The sequence below is a fragment of the Brachycentrus maculatus genome, unplaced genomic scaffold, assembly GCF_059751285.1.
Source record: "Brachycentrus maculatus isolate JH-2025_06_01 unplaced genomic scaffold, ASM5975128v1 h1tg000144l, whole genome shotgun sequence".
Classification (NCBI taxonomy): Eukaryota; Metazoa; Arthropoda; class Insecta; order Trichoptera; family Brachycentridae; genus Brachycentrus; species Brachycentrus maculatus.
In genome coordinates, this window is record NW_028280897.1 from 944,400 (window position 1) to 971,619 (window position 27,220).

A 27,220-nucleotide genomic window follows, 5' to 3' on the forward strand; every position below is an offset into this window, starting at 1 on the left:
TTATTAATAAAATTAATTATTTTATTAATGAATTATTATACCAACTTACTAACCATCACGCCGCTTCTTCGCACGGGTAGGTAGAGAGAATAGCACACCACATCAATCTATATTTGCAAACAATCTTCGCCTCTTCCACATTCATGCTGCTCCTCATATATGCTGCTCCCCGCTGACTATTCCAACTGCTGACTTGACCATTCTCAAGTTTTTGAAATACTCAATCTCGGTCTCCCTCTGCTTCTATTTCCAACTACATTCAGATCATAAATTTATTTTACTGTTCTTTTATCACTTATTCAATTCACCTGCCTTAACCATCTCACCATACCTTTCTTAATTTTTGTCAATAATGCCTCGCAATAATGTCCAGCCTTCACCATTCAAGCATGTCTTTCATAATTTTGTCTTACATTCGTCTGAGAGATCGCGTTTTAACTGCACTCATGAATTATTATTCAAATGAAATTGATATTATCAAATTGGGAGATTGACCCATGACATCACTACTTAGGTCATTAGGAGTTTGTCACACCTCCCTACTACACTGACACAATGGTAACCATTGAAAACACATCATATGTAACATGATCTGAGATTTACTGTTACAACGAATATAAAAAATTGCTATTAGTTTCTTGGTTTGGTTTCTGTCATATTTCCTTCCCAACCCAAGTAAGTAGCTACCCTAATTAAGCGCAATGGACTAAACGTATCTTCCTAAAATTTGTTTTTTTTTGTTACCTGGGGTAAATTGGGTTTTTGGACAGCATATAATTTTTTTCACTCAGATCTAAATTTTATCCAGTTTTTTGTCTCTTTATCAACAACTTGATATTTTCTGCAGGTGTGACTTTATTTATTTGGACATGTCGATGCATATTTTTTCCTAATTTTATGTTTTAATTACAGTTCTCGAAATGAGAAATAATTTTGCTAGTGAATTACCCGTAAAAAAATTGGATCATGTTCTTCTTTACAATATATTAAATATATTTAGATTTATACTCCCTGTTTCGACCTTATCGACTTTGTATATAACATAACTAAGTAATAGTTTTAAACTAATATTTTATATGAGAAATGAGAAGAAGTTCACCAATAAAAAAGTATTTATATAAAACACGTCTTCTTCTTTTCATTTTATTACAACTTATATTTTTTTAACAATACAAATGTATGTCTATTAAATTTTCTTTAAAATTTATGTTTTTACTTTAATGTATTTGGTTATAATTATGCGTATTTCGAAATATTTTGTTGCTAAAAAATATTTTTGCCAACCCTTCAAAGTTGCGATTAATTAATATGTATCTTGCGATTTGCGATTGAATTTTCATAACTAAGTTTTAATTTTGATTATGTTTTTTAAATATGTTTTAGGATAAGATACTTCAATTAATGTTTTAGATTAATTTAGTGTTTAAGAATGTGTGTCTCTTTACTTATTTTTTTTACTTGCAATGCGATTATTCTATGTATGTGCGTAGTAACAACATATGTACATCATTCGTAGATCTTATCCAAGAATATATTTGATGTTTAGATATTAAATCTTTGTGTAGTCAGTCTCAACAGATCTTAATTTTCTGATTAAGACATTGCTGTTAATATCTTCAATTGAATAATATCTCAAACGTATATCGGAACTATATTTTTTTTTGTAAATTCCTTAATATTTTCATCCAATTGATTATAGTAAATATATCATTATAACACATCTAGTATTCATTTGATATGTAATGAATATTTTTCATATTACATACTAATTTTTATTTTTGTTTAGTTTTGAGTACTTTTTACTGCATCTTTGATACTTTGAGTGTGAATTTTTAAATTCACATTTTTCTCGTTTGATTTAATTAAATTATCTTTAAAACTTCAAGATTATTGGCATTGTTTTGATGAATGATATTTCTCATTTTTCCGTGAACTATTTTCTCTACTGTTCATATCCTTGGCAGAATAATCAAACAGCTTGTCAAATTGTTCAATTATCAAAATCAAGAATTCGGTGCAGCTTTTTTTTTTATCTATCTGTCTGTCTTAGTTACATGATTTTAAATGAAAATATGGTGTGATTAAGAATAAAATAGTGTATCATGTGTTTTCAAAATAATGTGGTTTCAAGAATGTGCGAAAACAGTCTAACGCTGTCACTATAGCCTCGCTTATAGTGGTTTAACCAGTAAAATGGCAAGTTAATACTTAAATTAGTCGAAGGCATCGTAAGTCTAGATAAAATAACATGTCTTGTGTTTTGACATCAAACACACATTATAGTTAAAAATTACATTATTTTTCAGCTTTTTGCTACTTTTAATTTGAATTTCTGCCAACGATATTAATGTATTTTTGCATTACTGTATTTCAATAGGTGCGTAATCTGTTTCTGAAACTATCTTTTATTTAGCATTTAAATTATAAATAATACATAACCTCTTAATATTTACTAAGATTATTTTTTTATTTTACAATATTTCATTTAAGTGAAAAATATGTTACAAGAAATTTGAATTAAGGGTGATTTGAATTAATATAATAATGAATATTTGATGTTTTAAAATTTTTGATAAACCCCTTGATATTTTAATTTTTGTATCCTTCATACTAACAATTTGCGATTTTAGGTTAAATATTGTCAAAAGTTATGTTCGTAATTTTATCTACCAAAATAAAGCACTAATTATAATCATTGTTTGTTTTAATACTTGATTATTTACAATAAGACCCACTTAACACTGTTCCAGTACTAGGCTGTATGTAATATAAGTACTCTCTAAAATATTGTTGCCATGATACTCACATGCAGTATTGCGCTGCTTGGTCTCTTGGCTGCCCTGATACGGTCTTTTCATGTTAAAAATATCAAAAAAATTGAAATTGTTCAAAATCATTTCAATCTCGGGTCCACAGCAGCAAAGATATCCCAAACTTAGTGGGCTGGTTGCAAGCTGATATCATTTCAGCTGATGGAAGCTGTAGCCGATGGAAGCGTGAAACATCTATCAACCAATTTTATATACTTGGAGCCATATTATCCATTGATTTTTACAAAAATAGAGAGTTTATACTCTACCCTTTTCGTAAAATATAACTGGTGTGATTTGTCTTCAGTGGAGTTTTATGACTGAATTCAGAAATTTCAAAAATCTGTTTCTCTACCACAATCAATATTGATTGCTGTCAAGTCATTTTATTGTTTAGTAGACCCGTATACACTAGAGGTGTGACTAATAGGTGACTGTTATTTGGTTACCTAGTTGGAATGGTATTTACTACAATAACTTTTTTTAAAGGCTTGTCTGCAGGTAGGGTAGTAAGGATAAGGAAGGAAAATGTGAAAATTGCATCACAAACACCCAGACCAATTGAAAACAAATCTTTCTTGAATTTATATTGCAACTGGCGGGAATCAAACCCATCACTATTTACTGTTTGTGTTTCTCGCTTGTTTTTTATGTCAAATTATCAAATATTTAGAAAGCTAGAAATATGCAATATACGCGACCAAATCACATCATGGGTGCTTGCTTACAAATGCATTTATTAATAGGCGGGTAGCATAAACATTTTGTGTACTGTTTATTTGGGGGTAGCTATCTTCGCTTTATTCACTAATACTAAAATAAAACAAATAAAGTAATGATAAAAATTTATTAAACAACTGCGAAACTTAAAAAGAATGTACAATATGTAATTTATTTTGATTAATCATGATGTATACATGGAATTAAAAACAAGTAAAATGCAAAATATCATCCTATTACTGACAAAAAACAGATTGTCTTTTTTGTTATGAAATTATTAATTTATACATAGACTTTAACAAACCACATGTACGTATGTTATCATAGAAAAGTGGAAAGATTAGAAGAAAAAATTATATAGAACGCGATATTATTGTAAAGAGGCTCTTTTTGAAATAATAGGATGATATTTTATAATAATTAAAATTAAAATAATATAAATGTTATAAATTCATCTCCAACTGTTGTTTTATCATACTACAAATATTTTTACCCCACTACGACCGTTATTTGGATTACATTATAGAAACAATCAGTACGTTTATTTTAATTCCGGACAATACAAGGCGTTTAAATTCTCTCTTGGACATTTGACTCAAAAAACAAGAAAACATAAGTTTAGGTGAAATACGTATACGGGCAACAAAAGTAGACCCTTTGGGTCAACGTAGGTAGTTGCGACCTGATATTTGACAATTTTCGAGTTTTTAATAGAGGATTTATTTTTATTTTGACTGATGGATTTACGTTTTTAAAAATCTGGTTTTGATTTTTTAAGATTACTTTTTTTCTGATTTTATTTATTTTTTAAGTTGTCGTGTCCAAAAAAAATATCTGACATAATTTTATAATTGTTCAGTTTACAAAAAAGATGTATTTAAAAACATGACTTAGGTAGGTACTTAATTAGTATCTCTAAATATACGTTAGGATATGTATAACACGGCAAGCCAAAAATATGTGCGTTGACCTAGAAATTCCTGCCTAAGTGATTATATGCCTGCCTGAGAAATTATATGTGTATTTTGTCTTTTGGCCTTATGTATAGCCGGACAGATAAACATTTACACAAACTTTTAGGATTATAGCATAGATATATAAAATATTAAAAATTAAGCTTATAATAAAATTAGTTTGATGATTTAACATGTAGAAAATTATTATTCAAGATTCTAATACAACAAAAATGGGAGTATTAATATCAAAACGAAAATAATAAAATTTTTAAAACGTTAACAGGAATGAAAAAATTCAAATGGCTGTAGATATTAAATGATTTATATTTTGTATATTAGTCATTGTTTATTCATTTAGCAAATTAAATAAAATGGAAGATAAAAGTGGAAGATACTCTTATGTACCTACTTCTGCACTAAAAATAAAACACCACAAGTTGAATGGCTGATGTTTTGACTTTGATAATAATTTTCTTCATGTTTTTTTTTTGTATTTGTTCTTTTTTTTAAATTTATTAAACCGAGCCTGTCAACTAAGGGCCCAGTTCATCTCAATATTAAACACTAAATTCTTATAATAACCCAATTTTTAGAGTAACTCGAGTGAAACAGATGAAACAAAGTCTTCTCTAAAATATTTCATAAAATAATTTTAAAAAATTCTTAGTGTGATTAATTTGTAAATATTTTAATGCCTTTTTTTAAAGAAACACACATTTTAAAATAAATATTAAAAATAACTTCTCAGTAGAAAGTAGTGAGTGATTTAGATAGGAAAAGCTGTTGATTTTTTTAAATATTTCAATAAAAAAATATAGTACGTATAAACATAAATGGGAAAAAACTTATATATATATATATATATATATATATATATATATATATATATATATATATATATATATATATATATATATATATATATATATATATATATATATATATATATATATATATATATATATATATATATATATATATATATATATATATATATATATATATATATATATATATATATATATATATATATATATATATATATATATACATACATATATATATTTTATGGAGGCTGGAATTTTCAATTTAAGTTTTACTCAGTAAATACCTCTATTTATTATAATGTTTCGATGCATTCCGCATCATTTTCAAACACCGTACGGTGTTTGAAAATTATGCGGAATGCATCGAAACATGTCACAATAGATTTTAATAAATAGTGGTATGTACCAAGTAAAACATAAATTAAAAATGGATAGATACTACCACAAAGTGACTCCTGAATCAATTAATGAAATTTAATGAGTGAACCGCAGTGTACAGGTAAGTTTTACATTATTTCTAATGACTTAGGCAATTTTAAACCACTTGTTAGGAAGTTAAAGTTACTGATATTTAAAAATATGCCTTTTTTGTAGAAACATACATGTATATTTTCAAAGATTTAAAAAAAAAACTTACTCCATATCTATTATATATATTTAGTAGAAGGGTGAGCGCTTTAGATCGGAAAAGCTGTTGATTTTACTTTTGACATTTCCAACAAGAATTTTAGAGTACATATGAATATAAAATGGGGAAAAACATATATATCTTTGACACAAGGAGGCTTGACTTACAGTGGAAAGTTAAGGCCTAAACCACATAGTGCAGGAAACTTTTACATTATTTTAAATGACTTAGACATTTTCAAACCACTTGTTAGGAAGTTAAAGTTACCTATTTAAAAAAAAACATTGTTTTTTTACTGAATAGAAGTAAAATTGAAACTATCTTTATTATGTAGTTAAAACGTTAACTTCCGTATGTAATCCATCCCCAGGGTGTTGATTCCATAGGGAACTCTCCGTTTTAACTTTTTTAACGATTGAATAAACTTTAATTCTAGATTTTATTTTTAATGACTTTAGCAGTTTTAAACTGGTGATCAATTCATTGTCAGGAAGTTGGAGTAACAATTTTTTTTTAATGAATTTCAGTTTTTTTACCAAACGGAAGTGAAGTTGAAAGTCATCTACGCAACATAGCTAAGACATTAACCTCCTTATGGAATCGGGATGGGTGAGGAAGTACTGAATCATAAACCATAAAGAAATACAAATTTCATAGTTAGTTGCGAACAGAATAGTTAAATATTAAAAAAGTTAATGTTTCACATTAATAAACACATTACTAACATTCAGATCTGACACAATTTTACTAAAACTACGTTGTTACCAAATTAGGTACACTGATATTAAATTTTAAACGCGTGCATTTTCTTGACACTAAATGCAAACAGAATGACAAGCGTCTAGGCAAGCATGCGCATAATCATTGGTAAAACTGGTATTAATACCACATTAATTGTATCTTAAAAATACACGGGTGTTTTCTGGATTTGCTATAGAAAAGATTAAGTAGCTTCATTTCTAATTTTTTTTAAACTAACACCAAAAATGCTAAGTGCATAGTCATACAATACGGTACTACATTGCTTTCAACGTGCACTGCACACCGTCACAATAAATTGTAGAAAACTTGTGACGATTTGAGTATTATAAGGCAAGCTGCTGGTTTTATAGCTAATAGAATTCTCCACAGATTTTGGAATTGAATATTACACTATCAGTATGTGACGACTCGATGAATTTACAGCGGAAGTGCTACTACAACTCCACCACGCCGCTCACTGCGGGGGAAGCAAATGGAACGCCACACTCATCCATACAATTGACACATTAATTTTTTCAATGCCAATGAGGTAGTCGGTTTTTTAAATTAAAATAGAGTTTTATAAACTATCCTAAATTATTATTAACATTACCATACTTATCACGCACAGCACACCCTCATTCGTACTTCCCTCCATTTCATCTTTCTTTCGCTTCCCTTTTGTTTGTCCTGACAAATAATACTGATTTTTCCACCTTTCCATTCCATCAAAATCAGGCATTCTTCTTCTCAGTGACAAGTGGTTCCACACCCTTATCACACCGTGCATCCGCTTTCATTATCTCTGCATCCGTGAGGTAGTATGTTTATTAAAGTAAAAAGTGCCGCTTAGTGTATCCTAAATTACTACTATTCCTACTATACTTAGTTTAAACACCATTCATACTTCGCTCTGTTAAGAATACATATCTTTCAAACACTTTATTCATCTTTCTTCCACTTTACTTTCGTACTTACTGTCCGATAATACTGGTTGTTAAATTTTCTCACATAATAAAATGCATACCGATCATTACTTGTTTCATTCTTCAATTCGTACCGCTGCACTCCGAGCACCATTCTTCTTTATGCTTTCACTCATACATGCAATATCTAGAGCTTTGCTCATCACACACGCAATACCTAGAGCTTTGCTCATCCTACTTTCGCACAAATCATTCGTCGTGTCCATTCCTTGCATGCACGTACGCGGCATTCCATCTTTGTTCCTGCATCCCCTACGAGAGACAGCGTAGTAGGTGGCGAGCCTCACTGTCTCATTCTCTCGCTATCTTTTCTGGTTGTATAATATGTTTACCAAATTACTGTGTCTCGCTGTCATATTATCGGTTTCTAATTCTATTCTGGTTTTTAATTGCTTATGATATGTTGCTTTTTGAACTTTAATTAATAATAAATTATTGTACACCCTGAAAATCCAGAGTCAACGGAATTTACTCTCTCAAAAATCATAATCATATAGACAAATCCAAATAGGCATTTAATACACGTCGCAAAGATAATTCTCAGCTAGTATTTTGTTTAAGAGTACACATAGTATTAATCACGTAATTATAAAGGTTTTGTGGCACTTAGGTGATATTTTTTACATTGAAATCAAATTGTTACAAATAGTTATATCAGAATTTCAAAAATATATATATTTAGCACATTAAAAGATATCAGACACATTGCTCTTTTATGAAATACGAGAAATTATTAGGACTTTGTGATGAAAGGGGATGGGATAACAGCAATACAGCAACTGCCGCTGACCTGGTCAAAGGACAAACGTCTGCGTATCCTGCACTCTGGGAGGTGAGGAGTGGAGAGTTGTCTGCTGGCCAATGAGGACACGTGTACTTCTGGGTTTGGCTAGGTCGCAGCTTGCTACCTGACGAGCAGGGATCTTTGCACTTAGAAGGATTTGGGTGGAAGGAACGAGGAGTATGAAAGAGTGAGGAAGGAGCATGCATTTTAGATGTATCAAGTATTTTGATGATTATTTATTTCACCATTAACTCTTTTATGATTACGAATGATATGTATATTTATAAAACAATGAAATTTAGAAAAAAGAATTATCATGAAAATCGCAAAAAAGGGATACACTTTAATACATATTTCTTTTACCTCTTTACTTACTTTACTACTCATTTAGTTCGTCAGTATTATCTCATTCATACTTTCCTCCATTGGCATTCATTATTTCTTGCCCTTATAAGGTAGTTTGTGTCTTTACATTAAAAATAACTTTTTTATAAAATCATTACATACTTATAACAAAGTTATTTTTAAGTTGTAAAAAAGCTATTGTACCTTCATTACACATATTATTACAACTTACAAAAATAACTTTTTTATAAACCTACTACATATTTATAAAAAAGGTATTTTTTTAAGTTATAATAACTTTTTTTTTCAAACATTATTTTTTAATTATAATATATTGACACATTGTTTGCGGGAAACGTTTAAAAGCGTTCTATTTGCTCACTTTTGGTAGAGTCGAAAAGAGATCATAAAACATTGTACAGATGGGAATTGGGTTTGCAGTTGTGATTAGTTTACTAAGGGTCGGAGCAGACTGTCTGAACATAATTAGGGTCGGGGTTGATGGCAACAGCCCTCAAACAATGTGTTAATAACAAAGTTATTTTATAAGTTATAAAAATAGTTATCAAAAAACAAGTTCTTTTAAATATTAATTATATTATTCCTGCCATACTTCACGCAAACTTATTCGTACTTCCCTCTATGACTTTCAAACACTTTCTTCCATTCCATCTTTCACTTTAGTTCGCACTAACGAATAATACTGATTTCCCACGTATTGATGTCATTCATACTTGCATTTGATAATACCCGTAAAACTGCAAGTTAGAATGTAATTTTTTAACATTCATATTTAACCAAGCATTCTCCTTCTCATCATACTTCATCCTACCGTGCTTCGTCTTCCATTCTTGCCTGGACCACAAAAACTCTACACATTCATCGATTCTTTCATTCTTTCACTAACTCCTTTATAAGACAAATAATATATTTTTAAAATAAGCTGAAAAATTAGATCATCATAAATTAAATTTCATTTTAACACTATTATTAAAAATCGCTTTTATTTTCAAAGTTACGCATATTATACATACCAATTACTTTGAAAAGATAAATAATAGGTTTTTAATAGCAGGATTTTCATGTTATTAATTTTTGGTGATTTAATTTTTATGCAACATAATTTTAAAAACATATAATGTGTTAGTGGGAAAATAAATAAATTGTCCGACTGTTTAGTTACCATGCTGGAGGTCCAGGATTCGATTCCTGGCAGGATCAAAATAAATATTAATGACTTTTCACTCAATATTTATTTTCCTTTTACCCAGGACTGGTACCTGAAGAGCAGGATTGGTGGAAGGTACGATCAAGATAACACTGAGTCAATATGATGAAGTGCCCTACGCACCATTGGGTGCAGATAAGGTTTAGAAGCAGAAGAAGAAATGAAAAAATGTATAAAAATTCTATTAGTATTTTATATACAGAATCTCTTTTCTTAAATCTTGTTTTTTAAATATACCATTCGTAAGTAAAGAGTTTATGGTAAATGAAAGATGTATTAAATTACTATATGGTGATGTCCTTTAGGTGATTTGAACACAAATGTGGTAAAAAGTCAAAAGAATTGTTACAATTACCCAATTCCAATGAATGGAACCAGAAAAGTAAATCGTGGGTATACTGGCAAAAAATGTTAACTCAAAAATTAAAAATTTTGACTTGATGATGCATATCATAATGTTTTCAACGTTCTATAAACTGGCAAAAAATATTTGAAAAATGTGTGTGTGGTGATAAAAGTAAATTACACTTTGAGTTTAATAGCAAATATTTTATTCAGGCTAAAAGCTTTAAATAACAGGGACATTTCAAACAGGGATTTTAGAGTTAAAGTTTTTTGCCAGTATACCTACAATATATATATGATTTTCTTTTTATATGTATATAAATATAAAAACATGCTAATATATGGGATATTATTATAATATATATTAAGTAGAGAAGTAAATGATATGCATGCATTAAAAGTATTATATACTACATAGTAATAACAAAAAAAGTACACAAAAATTATATATAAAGCTGATTTAAGTAAGTATAGAATAATTTATAAAGCAAATAAAAAAAAAATTATTAAAGAGAATATTTTTTTTTTTGTTTTTTTGTTGTTTTTTTTTAATTTGACAGTTATGAAGAAGAAAAAAGTTTATATAATTAAAAAATTTAAGATAATTACGGTCTTCACTAAATGATATAAATTATAAAATCTGAAAAATCAAAACCCAGGTGTATTCAGCACATAAATTTATGTGTTAAATTCCGCATGGAATCAAAAGCTGCAGTAAAAATTGTGCAAATATGTAACTGATTTTTTATGGGATTCTATTAGAAACTATGACAATCTATTATAATAATATGACATTCTTACTTTCTGGGGTCGGTTTTTAGAGCTTAAGCTTGTCCCTGGCTTTAGTGAAATAAAAATAAAAAAACCTTTTGTGATAATTGTGAAGTGAAGAGGTCTTATGAAGTGTTTGGTGTTGGATATGGAGCGTTTATCGACGGAACCGCCCGAGGTAGGCGCCACAGTTGGGGCAAGAGTGGTGGACATCCTTGCATTCTTCAATGCAGCAAGGAATGAGGCAGCAGCCTAACGTGCATCTGAAATAATTAGAAAAAAAACAAATATAATCTTTGTTTGAAACACTTCTTTTGTACATTATTTACATCATTCTCTTCTGACACCCGTTTGTAGCTAATGATGCATGGGGCACCGCATGGATCGACACGGTGTTAACTTGATATTCAATTTTATTTTAGTGACATGAAATCTGCGATGAGTCATAGGGATTTATCGAGAGAGGTGGTAGCATTCGTGATGTATTTATTAAAGGCCGTAAAGACGCACAAAACACTAAATAATTTAGGAATGAAATGGAAGATATGGCATTGATATTTTTGAGATTTCCTTATCACTAACGCAGAGGAGGATAAGTTTCCACGAGTAAGCCACGTCTGACCAATATTAGTGTTTTTGGAGTGGAATTTGCGCAACACCTCATGCCTAGATGCCCAGCAACCGTTGAAGTTCAGAAACTAACTCATCGAGAGGGCTGAGAGTTGCAAGTACTTTAGAGTTTATATAATGAAAAATGCCAGCCTTCGTAAAGAACAGGGAGTGCGTTTTGCAGGCACCGCATTCAACAGTTTGAAGGCTGTCTGAAAATCGGATTTGAACTTGATGAGGACCAAACGCCACCTATATAATGCCTGCATCGCCAGTAGGACATGGCACCTTACAAGGGCCCAGAGCAGGCGTATAGGAAATACGGTATAGGACACAGTAACCCTCGATCACAACTGTCGTCAAGAAGAGGCGATTCAGTTGGCTAGGCCATGTACATTGTTGCGTGACTCCCAAGAGCCGTCGTCAAGCTTGCCTCATTCACAAGGCGTCAGGTACCTGTCGCCCAGGACGTCCACTGCTGACAATCTGTCGGCAATTCGGGACATGGACCCGAATTGGGATAATGCAAGGGAGTTGGCGGCTGAAGAGCCCGGAGACCTTTTGTGGACTATATATATATATATATATATATATATATATATATATATATATATATATATATATATATATATATATATATATATATATACTCTAGATGGAGAGCGGATATGGAAAAGTTAATATGTGAATGTTTATATTATAAGATTACAAGATGATATCTTACCCGAGCAATGCAATGACTATCCCGGATATGTAGGCGATTATACCGGGTTCCTTCTTGATGGTGGTATCTATTTCTGCATGGCAACTGGGGCAGATCGTGTGTGTAGCACTAGGTCCCACGGGCACCACTGTTGTCATTATTGCAGGTCCTGAAACAATTATCAAAATAACAAACATGGAAATTATGAAAACAATAAATATTCTATCCGAAACCGTGTTGACTCTAGATTCCCTGTTTCAACAGAGAAAAAGTAATTGTATTCAAAAGAGATATGGAAGTTTTGGCATTTATATGGTTTAAAAACCATACTTGTTTGGTTTAAGTGATCACTTTATACACTAACAATCTCCTTATCATTTAACATTCACTTAGTGTAATACCACTTTTATAAACACTTATTCGTGACTACCAGTTTCGGAATAATCATTTCATTGACAGGTCAATAATATAAAATTATTACGGTTTGACATTTAAGCTAAAATAAAATTTTGAAAGAGAGAAAGAAGACAAATGAATCACAATGGGAATATTTTTAAATGTGGACTCGAAGTTAAATTTAAATTATGGGTAAGTCTTAATTGATTGCTTTGCTTTTTTAAATTCTTCTAGATTATCTCAACAAAAACCAGTTTTATTTACACGTAAAACTTCTATACCCGTTGATTTATTAAAATTATGGTCTTCAGATATAAGATGATTAGCGAATTCAGAAAAAAATTATTATTAAGGCATTACACAAAGTGAATGATGAATGGTAAGGAGAGTGTTATATTACCATACCACCAAGTTAACAGTGCTTTTAATATACAAAAAAAATACTTTGTACACGTCTGTATCCATAATTTCATATTCCTTACAAAAACATATTGATAAATCACAAGGTGTCTTACCGGTGGTTTGTGGGGGAACAAAGGGGCTGGAAGGTCCAACTCCCCCCACGGCCTGGGCATAACTAGGCGGAGCAGCGGGCGCGGGCACTGTGAATCCATAGCTGGGCGGTGCAGAACTCTTATTCATTCTGTAAACAAAACAAAAACAAAATTACTTACAAAAACTCAAATAATCAGATTAAACATACGCATGAGTCTAACCAATTGCAGAATTGTTTAATTGACTTTTATCATCGTCAATCTAACTATTTATTTAATATTTTTTATGTACAAGCTGTATAATTCCTAAATAAATAAAATAAACTACGTAACATAATGTTTGACGCGTTTGGCTACCGTACTAGAGATCTCGAGTTTGACTCCCGAGAGGATTAAACTATTTTTTTCTTTCTAATAATAATTTCTTATTACCTTAAACGGGTAATAAACAAACAAGGTAACACTGGGTCTACATGTATACAGGGAAATGGGAAAATAACTCTTTATGTGCCCGTTTTATTTCATTTAACCGGTTATCACAAGTCATGATGAATATTGTATTTAGCTAGTTTATTTACGTGTAAGCACATGTATGTATTGCAGTGGTTGGCGTATTTTAAATTCTCTATAGATAGCAGTTCCACCTGTCAAGTTCTAGAGGAGCTCAAATTTTGTATAAACTAATATATAAACGTTGACGTTGCGTAACCAGCTCATCGAAAGGGTCGAGAGTTTCAAGTACTTGGGAGTGTACGCGACTGAAAATGGCAGCTTTCAAAAGGAACTGGGAGTGCGCTTAGGACTCGCAAGGTCCACATTTAACAGTATGAAGGCTGTCTGGAGATCAGATTTATACTCGGTGAAGACCAAATGCCGCCTATACAGCGATTTACAAAGTTATATTGATCAGTTCTTAATATGGGCACATTTTGGACTTGCTTTACTTATTACCGAGAAAACAAAACATATAAAATCATCGCATGCTAACAAATTAATTTTATGGAAGAAAAAGAAAAGAAAGGAATGGATTAGCGAGCAAGAGTTAATATATGTTAAGAACTAGCTATACTAGCTCACGCGTTCCTGTGTCAAGAAGCACGCTGACGCCATAAGAAATGTTTAAGATTGCGTGTGCTGCTGATACATTCAACAGGTGGCGCTCCCATAGCGATGAAAAAAAGTCTTTACTAGTCACAGCCAAACAGTGCAATGTTGTGTAAAAATTTCAAAGCAGTCTTTAGCAGATTTATTATTTTGTACAAAAAAACATTTGCATTTATACTAACGCATTTGCCACGGATGACTCGTATACGAAACATTGCGTATGTCACACTTTGAATGCAAAAAAGATCAGTTAGAGCAAGGTTACTTCAAAATTTTGCCCACAGATACTAATAGAAAGATATTATTAACCAGAACAAAATAACAAGTGGCCTTGCTACAGATATACAAGTCTTTAAGATTTCTTTAAAGCACGGATGACTTGTATACGAGTCTTTGCAAATGTCTTATATTGAACGTAAAAAAGATCGGTCAGAGTAATATTATTTTAAGATTTTGCCCACAGATGCCACTAAAAGAATATTACTAACCAGAACAAAATAACATGTGGCCCTCAATATATGGAACACAGACGGAGAACCTCTTCAGGTTTTAAAAAAAATATTTTAACATATAAATATTGGACATTTTACTAAAACAATTCATTATTTTCAGCCCCATAATAGTAGTAATTTTAATATTATTTGTGACCGACGCGATAGTGTTAATACAGATTTTATAAAAATAAAAAAATTCTCTTGTATATGTACATTTTTTATGAAAATATTATTTCAACAAAAGTGTTTTTTTAAATAACTCCACTGACAAACTACATATGTGGTCTCCGCAAAACAATAATTAAATAATACAAAGTTTTAACATATTTAAACAATTATTAAAAAAAATAGAAATGATAAATAAAATTAAGAAACAGCTCCTTCCCCTTCTCTTATCCTTCAACGTCCCAAGGACATAACTCTAAAATTTAGCTTCACAAACGGTGTTCGAAAATGATGCAGAATGCATCGAAACTTGTATCACATTATATTTGAATAAATAGTGGTATTTACCAAGTAAAACTTAAATTAAAAATAGATAAATATTAATTACCACAAAATGACTGATGAATCAATTAATTTAAAAAAATTGAATTTTTTTCCACACGTAACAAGAATTTCATTTCATGCTGAAAATATTCAAATTTAAATAAATACCGAAAAGTGCTCATACTATGAGTATGAGCACTTATAAATAAATAAATAATTAATATAAGGAACAGATTGTAAGGTATGCATTTGCTATATTATTTAAAAGCACATACCTGGTATTGAAGTTAAGACTTTAAGATGCATGGTCTTGAAAATAAGAGTGAAGAAAGAATATATTAAGCATCACGCAGTAATGCGCAATAATAATATATTTTGGATGATCCCGGACGACAAACACGTCCAACTTCTAGAGATGGTGTTCGAATAAAGACATATTTGCTGCTTCGCACGCGCCTTTTATTTGGCCCGCGAGCTGATACCTGAGGAGCTGATTACGTTATAATAATAAAAAATATATAAAAGCATATCGCAAATATCCCACAATACGTTAACATTTTGACCCTTCTATGAATGCTATCATATCAATATATTTTATCCGGTACATTTGTACTGAGTTTTGCACTAAAGAAAACATGTAATCAATAGCATTCATTCTTTTGCTGTTAACATTATGCCGTCCAGTGACACCAAATTATTTTCCCATTAAGACTATCGGGCAAACCCCGTTGACACCATGATGGTGTCATAAGCAAAACTATCTGGTGACACCATCCAATTTGAAACTACAATATCCTCAAAATTGCATATTGCAAACCAGTTTTGAAGCCTTCAAACTTCGAAGTTTTCAAGCTGCAGCTAACTCAAGACCAAAAAGTATCTACTGAGAACTATATTCACTTTTCAAAAAAGTGCAATTTTTGTAGATTTAATTTATGAATGAAGGCAAATCATTTGGATTTCTAGAGACAGCACAATGGTCTATTACAATATTATTCTCTCAGGATGAGTCTAAGTTTCTGGGTTCAACTATAAAATACAAATTAGGTAGACTCAAATATTCAGTATTTGATTTTAACATTTAATATATAAATTAAATTGGAGTTCTGCAAATTAAACGCCAAATCTGTAAATAATATAGTGGTTATTTGGTTAGTTAGTTATTATATTTTTTAAAACATTTAATTAGCGACCATTTGTCGGCTGTTATATTTGTTATTTATTTATTTTATTACTAAAGTGTGAATATAAATAAATTTGATTACTTGAAAATAGCAGGGGTCACTTGTCCCCTCTTGCACTCTGGTGATATGATTTAAAATTCCACGTAATATGATAAATCTGTTTTCCAACAAAAACATATCTGAAATGCAAAATTATTCCGTCCATTCAAGGACAACCGCAAGCAATAAAAATTGTGTTTGTGAACAGAGTGGGCACACAACAATAAATAAATTATTTCTCACTCCACACCAAATTGAATACTGTCATTCTAACAATACAACTGGTTTCAAACCTTCAAACTAACAAAAAAATTGTAATACACTTATATGTACAATATTTTAGTATATTTCTGTTCAGAAATTTGGGTTTCTACACTTGAGAGTTATTTATAGATTGACATCTCAACATAGATGAAGAATAATATGGATGTAATCAAATAAAATCCATTTAAAATCAGGGTCTATTCTAAATAAAAAGCTTACTGAACTCAACCATAGATGTTGCCGAGAACTTACATATGCAGCAACGTGTCAATTTTATGATATATATATATATATATATATATATATATATATATATATATATATATATATATATATATATATATATATATATATATATATGTATATTGTGTTTGTCGCACAACTAATATACTGAACTCGTCATTTACACATAAAGTGTAAAAAAAAATATATAATAAAATAAAAATTCTAGTAGAACTGCTTCCTTTCATTAAAATAAATTCAGAATATCAAAAAATAAAATTCGCTTTTGCTTATTGTATCTTAATTTTACTTAAAAAATCAATACCTTTGTCCTAGCCCCCTTCAGCATACCTCTCAGCGCATAGTACTGAGTTATAAGTACATGCGAGGGATGTAAAAAATTCGAAATTACTGGTTACTGCATGTTAAATGAATATTTAATTGTTTATTTCTATTTGGCATTAGCATTATGGAATGACGTGACACTTTAAAACCACTTTTGAGTGTATTAATATAAACACGACTAGAACTACCTGTATGTCATCAATAACTGTTTAAATTTTGCAACAAAACGGTTTGTATTTATACTGTCAGTGTTTTAATTTTATACGGAAAAGCCGGTTCCAGCGCATCTTTTATAATGTGCATTCTGATATACCGCGGGTCTTTTTTTTGTCATTTTTGTTTTATGTTGCCTAGTGTAAAAAATACAGAAAATACATACAAGCACTGCAAGGTAAATAATAGACCTTTAAGGTTAAAGTTCTTGTCGAGTAATATTTTGGTGGGCAACCAATCGAAAAGAATAGTGTAACTTTTACTTAATTTATTTATTATATGAATAACAGCTTACTATAATAGATGAAGGTGAAAAAAAAACGCATGGAGTGAGCTACAGGCAGATGTAAATATATTCCATGAGCCGGCTGCCGCTTTGAAATTTCAAAAGCACTGGAGGGCTAGCCGATAGAGACAAAAATATCTGACCATGCGTAGAGGATGTCTACATCTCCAAGCCGCCATCGCCATACTATCCCGACAGCAAATGGCTTCATTCTCAAGAATTCGAAAATCAGTTATCAAAGTACAAGCTATCGGTAGAGGTTTCCTCATAAGAAAGGTAATCAAAGAAAAAGGGACCGTATATTAAGAAACAACTGATCTTGTTGAGAAAAAAGAGAAAAAAAGAAAGGATTTGCAAACTATACGCAGAAAGCGGAAAAGAACCATGACAAGAAAGTTAAAGCCCCCTTCCAAAATGTTTGGGCACTCTGGCTAAGAAGAACGCCCACGTGAACAAATTACCATGAGTTAGTATCGAAAAAGATAAAAAAATCTGTCATGTTTAAACAGATGAGGATATAGTCTGAAATGTAAACAACCAAACTAATTAAGATGAAGTCGACCAAGACGTGGACCGATAGAGGAGTCAGTTGAAGTTCCATCATACCAAGAAGTAGTGCAAGGATTAGAGACTGTGATTGGATGGCTAGAGGCACAACAAGATTATGTCACAATAAAAATCAGTAAGATTCAATGAAAAAATCTATCTTAAAAAGGTCCCTTATAAAAAAACAGCAAAGTTGAGACACCTTCAAATTTGTATTTATTTACTAGATGGGATTAAAAACTGAAGTTCAAAGGTTGAAAACCATTAAATTATGCCAAATACAATTGAATTCAATAATCACGTATTTAATTATCATTATTCAAATAAAATATACATTTAAACTATAGCTGAAAATGGAAGTTAGAAAACCATCTGCTTTCATTTATTCAATATGAGGTAATATTCCTTAGTTAGACATTACATCATGACATTTGGTGTTTGGTGTAACGTAATAATATCAGTCAATCTATTTAATTTTTGGACAAATCCACATTTGAACAGCTCAGGGGCATTTGATAGTTAACTATACATAAATTTAATTTAGTTTGCCTAAAAAGCTAAGCATTACAGACAAATTAATTAACCGAGAGACATCTCATGTTTTGGTCAGCTACAAATAACTGCCACGGGTAAAGTTATCCTACCAACTGTGAGAGTGATCTTTATGAACAAAACTGAAAATACATTTGTTCAATTTAATCAAACAGAATGAACAAAGAATGATTAGGTGTTATGATGGGATAGTACTTCTATACGGAGTTCAATCGTTAACCCTCACGATCAGCACTATGAACTGGTTAGAGGCATTCAAAATGTGGTTACATCGTAAGAATGCGTAGCATGCATCCGGAATGTACGAAATTGGACGGGGATCATAATCGTCGAGGCATTGTTTAGAGCTGCCCAAGACAGGGACAATTACTCTCAAGTGAGTCGACGTCAGAGAGACCTTACAAAAGCACACAAAGAAGAGGAAGAATTCAATAAAAGATGTATATTTTACAAAAATAATTATAAAAGCAAATTCTGATAATGTGCTATATTGAGATATTATATTACAAAGTAACATATTATCTACTTAATTAAAAACTAGCCATGTCTTTGAAACACTGATTCAAAGTCATGTTATCTGGTTTGCAGAAAGGTCAGGCCATAAAAATATGTGCATTATGATATCACATGTCTAGTGTGAAAACAGATAAGTGAAAATGTTTTTGAATGGCTAGTTTTAACTTAAGTCGTAATTAAGGTTTTATGTATCGCAGTTTTAAATTAGAGAAAACATTAAGAGTACATAAGATTGTAGGAGTAATATGAAAAGAGTATTTGAAAAACAAATTCACAAAACTTTTTGGGCATTTAAATTAGCTTAGGCCAAAATCCAAGAGTCGGCCAACAAAAACAACCGATGGTACTTTATAAGCAATTGAGTTCTCTCTGCACCCAAATGGCACTGCATCGGAACAACACGGTGTTAACCGGATCAATAATTAATGAAGGTAAAGTGATCAGCCCTGGTCTCCAAAATCGAAGGTCTTTCCAGAAGTTTTACAAATTTATTATGAAACTAAATCATCGGATCTGCAGCTGTTTACTTATATCCATAAATTAATCGTGACATTTGAAATATTGAATAAGTAGTTCCAGCAAGACACATTTGCGGGACTCGTAAGATAAAATATAGAAGCGCTCCAGTATAAAAAGGTCATTAATAATTAGGTTATTGTTCATTATTCCAGACATCTGGAATCGAATTAGCTGTTATTGTTTCGCAAGGCACCATGGGGCTCCAAACATCTTCGCTTTTCAACAATTATGTATTTCCAAGGATTTTAAAATACTCGAGCTGAACTAACTAACTAACCATCACGCCGCTTCTTTGCAGAGGTAGGTAGAGAGAAAAGAATAGTAGACCAATCTATCTTTGCAAACATTCTTCTCCCCCTCCACATTCATGAATTTCCTCATACATACCCATCGATTATTCCGACTTCAGATCTGACCGCTCTCAAGTATTTGAAATACTTGATCATGTCAAGTCTTCTTCGGTTTTCCTCCGCTTCTTTTTCCTACATACAACATTCGCCTCATAAATTTGTTTAACCGTTCTTTCCTCACTCATACGTTCCACATGTCCAAACCATCTCAACACACCTTTCTTAATTTTATCGATAATGCTTATCTCAGCCTTGCAGCTTTTTCTTATTTCATCATTCGAACATCTATCAAACATCGCTTTGCCACACAATCGTCTGAGGGATCGCATTTTGACTGCATTCAGTCTACTTTCATCCTCCTTTTCCAACTCCATGCTTCACTTCCATACATTACGATTGGAACCAAGACTCCATTAGTATTAATCGATAATATTGAGCATTAATATTGAGTTAAAATAATTTTTATATATGTTTTAATGAAGATTCCGAACACAGAAATAGGTGCACATAAATTGAAATAAAATATTTACAAAAAAAACAAACTTACATTAATTTTAGCATTGATAAATTTCAACTATAGCTTGTCCTAAGGCGGTCGTACTAAGCACTCTTCAGTCAGTGCTTTATGAAAATGGCACGATATGAATTATCCAAAATTATTTTGATTATTTACTAACTACAGTAATAGGTTTCTCTTAGGTTTGCAGAAATGGAATGAACGAGAAGATCTCAGATTCAACTTTTAAATATGTTACGCCACTGCAAAACTAGAGCAAATAAATATTTGTTTATACACTTTGTTTAATTGCATTTAGAGATAAGAGCTTAAGGGATATGCCCGATTGATCAGCAATAAATCCTCTTCGTGATAGCGGTTAGACACTGTTATAGAACGGACAAAGACTCAGAAATTCACAATATTTTCCATTCCGGGAAATAAAAAGCCGACTGTCTAGATAAGGAAGCCGTTTTAAATGGAAGTACGAATTTCTCTAACTACCCATCTGATGACCTTTTGACGATTCCAAATATTGATAGGTCTTCCAGCTGGTCCCTCAAATGCAACATCTTCAAATTTTCAAAAGGAAAACATTACTCTCATTCAGCCTACTGTCCCATCCCGTCTTTGGTTTAGGAAAATTTCGATGAACAAGAAAGATACATCCACTATTTGTCGAATGAGGATGGGATATTGCTGTACGAGAGAGCATGTTGCGAAGAGTGGTGTCTTTGAGTCCCATATTCGCGAGTGTCGTTTTGAAGAGGAAGACCTTAACCATATATTCTTTGTTTACCCAATAAATGACCAAATGCCAACATTTTTTCAAAATCTCTCCCCGCTTATTCCCCTCCCTACAGATATCCATCTCATCCTGGCGAGCGGGAACCCAATTATCTGCAAAACTTAGTTTTCTTTTTGAAATTGAACACAATTAATTTATAGTTCAGTAATAAGTCCATCATATTTTATAATTAAGTAATATTATTTAATTAACTTGACATTGACAAAAGCAATATATTTTATATGCAATGCCATTATAATTTTTTTTTTAAATCTACTGTTCCCGATATCTTTTGGTATGTACATTTACTATAAATACTTAAAGAAAAAGGGTAAAGCATACAGTAATTAGCTAATGCTACTAGTTAACTACTATATTTGTTTAAAGATTCTATGCATCATATCTTCAATATGACCTTCTTTGTACCGTTTATCACATGTTCTCGAATCTAGATCAATTACTGCTTAGCAACTAGCATAGTAAATGAAAATATTTATATATATAATTAAAATGTAACTTTGTTTTACATCACAAAGTTAGTGCTTCAAATATAAATTATATGAAAATATATATATTTTTTAAATGCATTAAGTAACCACACTGGAACAAGCAGTGTTCGTGGACGGCACATGTATCATATTGCGCAAACCCGAACACTGCCCGTGTATATCCACTTGTTTGCGTTACATAAAACAAACAACCCGACTGAGCTCGCCAGTTGCTTTTTATTACAATTTATTGGAAATTCTTCGATAAATGACCAAATTGTATCTTTTTATTTTCAGTTTTCTTTATTATTATAATTAGACTTTTTTTTAAAAATTAGGTCAAGTTTTTTCACATTTTTTACTGCTGATGTTTTGGTTTTTTTAACTGGACAACTTTAAATTATGTAAACTCTTTAAATAAAAAATAAATAATCTGATATTTTTAGTTCCATTTATGAGAGAAAAAAAAAACCGCGAGAGTTAATAATGATGGGATGTGATGAAAAAATAAGAAGAGCCATAAGAATAAGCAAAGAAATATAGGAGTGGCAATGGGTGTCTTCCTAAAACTAAAGAATATCTTATGTTGTCATCATCTGTCACTAAGAATTCCTCTTTGAGTCCTCAAATCTCATGTCTGGTCTGTGATGCTATAAGGATCCGAGACTTGAATACTCCTCATCATGAACAAAATCCAGGCCTTTGGAATGTGGGGTTACCATAGAACGCTACGAATATCATGGATAGACCAGATATCGAATGAGACTGTTCAGCGAGGAATGGACAAAGATCGAAGCTCATAATAACCACAAATAATGGCATTAACTTCTGTATGGTGGCCCAGGCCTGAGGTCTTAATTTGTCTTTTTTCTTTACCACAAATTAATTAAATACACATCAGTGGGTGGTCAAATTTTAAATACCTTTCTTAACACTGACACCTTTATTATATACAGAGAAATTGAGAGAACTTAACTGACTTTAACATCACGGTCTTTTAGAGGATACAAGATGCAGAAATTATGAAATCCTCGTTCAACTACAAAAATAGAACGAGAAATTCATTACAAAAATGAACGAGATGGAAATGGAAATTAAGTATAAGAAAATTAGACAACATAAGCTGGAAGAATGCAATAATAAAAAAATAAAAATAAAACAATAATAAAAACGCAGGTGAGATGATGAAATCGGAGGTAGAGTGGAGAATCCCATATATGATAACGTAAACTTATCGCTGATCTAAAAATACCTAACATTTTCATGTAATGTTCTGAACAAAATTATGCCATCAAATTACATGAATCTGACAGGACAACTTTCGCAACATGATAATAGGCACAGCAAAAAAACATTTCGGGTGAATAGGAGTTGGTAAATCTAGCGTCATTGGCAAAGTTTATTTTTATGATTACATCTTATACCTTGCAATATGGTCACTTGTCAGAAGTAAATGAATCGCCCTTACGTTTTGTTTATCAATGAAGAACGCAACGAGAAAGCAGGAAACACGGAGGCTCCAAAACAACTATCACTCGTGCACACGAAATAATGGAAAAATCAAATTAGAGGATAGATGCACTTATTCAATTCACCTCTATAAACGTAAACTTTAAACTTATACTAAATTGCTTTTGCTAACAAAAAATGTATGTTTAGTTATATATTTAGAAATGACATCACCGCTTGCTCTTCCGCCGTAGTGTTTAAAGCTTCTTTTATTTCAAAAGGGTGCATTCTACATCTTAGTGCGTAACTACATCTCAAGTTTACATGCAACTTTTCGATATTATTACATCTTTTAGTCTATGGCTCCCGCCATACTTCACTTCGGCTGTTGCCACGTTTTTCAAAGAATACCCATCGACTGATCTACTTACATTTTACATTATTTCCGAAAAGGTGTGCAGAGAAGATTGAACGCCATTTGCAGTTGGTACGGGCAGATTTTACTGATGTCACTGTAATCCTTGATATCTGAAATATGAAAAAATACAAAAATTAAAATGATTAATAGATGATGACAAAATCATAAAAGCATTTTTCAATCTAGGTAAACTAAACGCGCATTGAAAATCATTTTGAAAAATACAATAAAAAAGAAGCAATTCAATTTAAAAGAAAAACAGTATATTAAGTCAGTATTGGAAAAATATTACATTGAACCGGACGAATTTAACGTTCACCGTCATGCTTTTTCGTGTAGGTACATAAAAAGACGCAAATCAATTAACTTAAAATTATACTTAAAGCGAACTACTCAATTCAACAAAATTTGAAAATATGAAATATCAATGAATAATAATAAATTTGGATAATTTATACAACGCCATTTTCGTAAAATACTACCTCAAGGGCGCCTAGACGTGTTGACAGAGACTTCTACTGTGTTGAGATATTTATACAACATATGATTGCATGACTTATAATTGGCAAATTGCTAATCAAATAATTTCATTGTGCCCTTGTTACGGAAATACCTAGTGCAAATCATACTATCGTAAATTGAAAATTAACCAAATGAAAAAAAATGACAAATACGTGTATTATAATACATTTTTCTAATACTTCAGTTGGTTTGCATTCTTATGGTCTTCTCCTTTTTCTTCTTTTATAGCTTTTCACCATTCAAGAGTGTCCTGTCTCCAAGCCAGTCTTTTTTTCATTTACACATTTAACATTAATTTTTTAAATATAATTATTCCTGTTAGTGGCGTTAGTTTTATTTGTAATGTTAGTTTAAGACAGTTATTTTACACATTTAATACAATTTATAATAAAATACAATTTATCTTAAGAAATTCACATTTTAATTTATACACAAGTTTGTTAGCGGAGGCTAATAAAATTAAGATATTAGTATGTAATGGAATGTTAATAGTGGAAAGATCTAGTAAGAAGTTCGGGTAGCCGTCGTTTAACGAACACTCAAAGAATATGTGATTCCGGTCTTCCTCTTTAAGATGACACGACACCCACACATCTTTATTCTAAACATTTTGGTGTTCAAGAACATTTCTAAATCGTCATTGATAAACTGTTCCTCGTGGCAAGGTAACGTTGGTCTATGGTCAATATCTAGCGGCAAATATGATTGGGGACCGGAAAAACCTTTTATTCGTATTTGTGACTAAATGACATTTATGAAAATTCAGACGCGACAGAATTGGCCTAATTGATTACTAAGCCCAATTCTGTTTGATCACTATAAATGCTCATAATTAATATTATTTATTTTTCCTGAGCTGGACAATAAAATATGAAGAAAAAAATGTTTTCAATTAATTGGAAGCGATTCATTGATATCAAAGTGGAATATATTAAATGGTTAAAAGTTCCCTCAAGAAAACTGAGCATATTCTTACATATTATACAATTCACAAAAAATTGTGAAACGTACTACTACTACTACCATCCCGCGGTTTATCTATAGGGGTAGGCAGAGAGGATTGGAACCCCACACTCGTCTGTATTGCCACACAATACTAACTTCCTTCACATCCGAACATTTGATCATACATGCCCTCCCATCACGTAGACTTTTGACACTACCAGATTTTACGTTCTGATCTGATCGTGCTCGTTCTGCTTACATTCGCCAAATTTACTTTCTTAGTCATTTTCTCGCTATCCATTCGCTCCACATGTTCGTACTACCTTAAAGAACTCTTCATTATCATATCAATTATCCCTAGTTTAGCCTTACATTCTTATATCTTCATTTTTAACTCTGTCATACAATGATATTCCACACATTCGTCGCAAAATTTAAATAAAAATATGTTATTGAATATATGAATTATTAATTACATTGTAGCAGAAATAATAAAAAATACATATTATTGAACAAACGTAACATGATAATGATAATTAAATAATAAAAAAACTGGAGATGTTCGAAGTTAGTACTTTCGTTCCATCCCAATTGATTGCAAATGGTAATCTGGTGACCTAACGCTGATGACCTGCAGTCGGATTTTACATACGTCATTTAAAAAAAAAATACATTGGTAAATACAGACATATCCTTTGATTTTTTTATTTAATATTACGCATAATTTTAAATACGGTAACTTGGTTAGGTATAATTAAAAATTGGAGCACTAACCTTGCCATATTCTATTTTAAAACTTATAATCAACATTGTTATAAAATTAATTAAAGTCACTTTGATCGTAGACGGATTTTAAATATTTCAGTTAGTTTAAGTTATAATTTAAGTTAGGTTAGGTATGGTTATGTTAGGGCATACTGCTTGCCGCAGCATTTTAAATACGGTAAAAAGATTAGATATAATTAATATTTGAATCACTTACCTTGTGATACTCTATTTTATAAGTTAAAATTAACCCTGTACAAATTAATCTTTGATATCAAAAAGATTAGAAAATAAAAATAAACGAATAGTTACGAAAGCAGAATTTTTGGACCAAAATGCATCCAACATTAAAGTGCATCAAGAAAAACATACGCATTCAAAGTTTGATGTCCATTTCCATCCATTTTGTATATCTAATTTAGTTCTCTTATATCCGCATACACAAATTCAAGTTAATTTTTAACCTGGTTACGAAAATTCCATACAAAATAAAAAATGAGGTCTTTCCCTTTGTATCTTACCTCCATTCGGTTGAAGCCTGCATTCGCTGTGGTTGGTTTTTGACGCGTGGACCGAGATACAGATTTGATTTAAGCTTATCACATGATTTCAAAATGCCCTTACATGGCAAATGAGCCGTTACCAAAGTAAGTGAAATTAATAACTATTAAAACTTGTTTTCTTCTTCATAACTAATCAAATAATATCCATTTTTACGAAAATGGAATGGCGACCTTTGCTTGGCAATTGGCAATGATACTTACATTTGCTCGAACCAGCCAATTTATAGGAGAGAATTATCTACGAATGAATCGTGAATTATCTTATCGGTTTTTATCTGATCGAAAAGGGATATTAATACCTTATTATACTGTCCCCTTGTT

The 27,220-nt window shown here is 31.2% G+C and overlaps 1 protein-coding gene across 3 annotated transcripts; it reads right to left on the reverse strand.

Annotated features, from left to right (window-relative positions):
* Positions 1 to 10,871: 10,871 nt before the first annotated feature.
* On the reverse strand, positions 10,872 to 27,105 carry LOC148308884 (cell death-inducing p53-target protein 1). 3 transcript variants are annotated; one of them, XM_088260861.1, is made up of 5 exons: positions 26,858 to 27,105; positions 24,118 to 24,214; positions 13,365 to 13,492; positions 12,475 to 12,622; positions 10,872 to 11,404 (listed from the first exon to the last, which is right to left on the reverse strand). In XM_088260861.1, the coding sequence occupies exons 3-5, from the start codon at positions 13,489 to 13,491 to the stop codon at positions 11,299 to 11,301; spliced, it is 381 nt and encodes a 126-aa protein (XP_088116987.1). In that variant the 5' UTR covers position 13,492; positions 24,118 to 24,214; positions 26,858 to 27,105; the 3' UTR covers positions 10,872 to 11,298. The 3 variants fall into 3 exon arrangements, with proteins under 3 accessions (XP_088116987.1, XP_088116986.1, XP_088116985.1); XM_088260860.1 differs by lacking the exons at positions 24,118 to 24,214; positions 26,858 to 27,105 and adding an exon at positions 23,706 to 24,002; XM_088260859.1 differs by lacking the exons at positions 24,118 to 24,214; positions 26,858 to 27,105 and adding an exon at positions 15,706 to 15,864.
* Between the last annotated feature and the right edge of the window lie 115 nt (positions 27,106 to 27,220).

What these genes read in the sequence shown, in the direction of transcription:
- LOC148308884 (XM_088260861.1), bottom strand. Translation starts at nt 13,491, where the DNA reads ATGAATAAGAGTTCTGCACCGCCCAGCTATGGATTCACAGTGCCCGCG. An exon ending in TGTTCCCCCACAAACCACCG is followed by an intron (nt 12,623 to 13,364) that starts GTAAGACACCTT and finishes TAATTGTTTCAG; the next exon opens with GACCTGCAATAATGACAACA. An exon ending in ATAGTCATTGCATTGCTCGG is followed by an intron (nt 11,405 to 12,474) that starts GTAAGATATCAT and finishes TAATTATTTCAG; the next exon opens with ATGCACGTTAGGCTGCTGCC.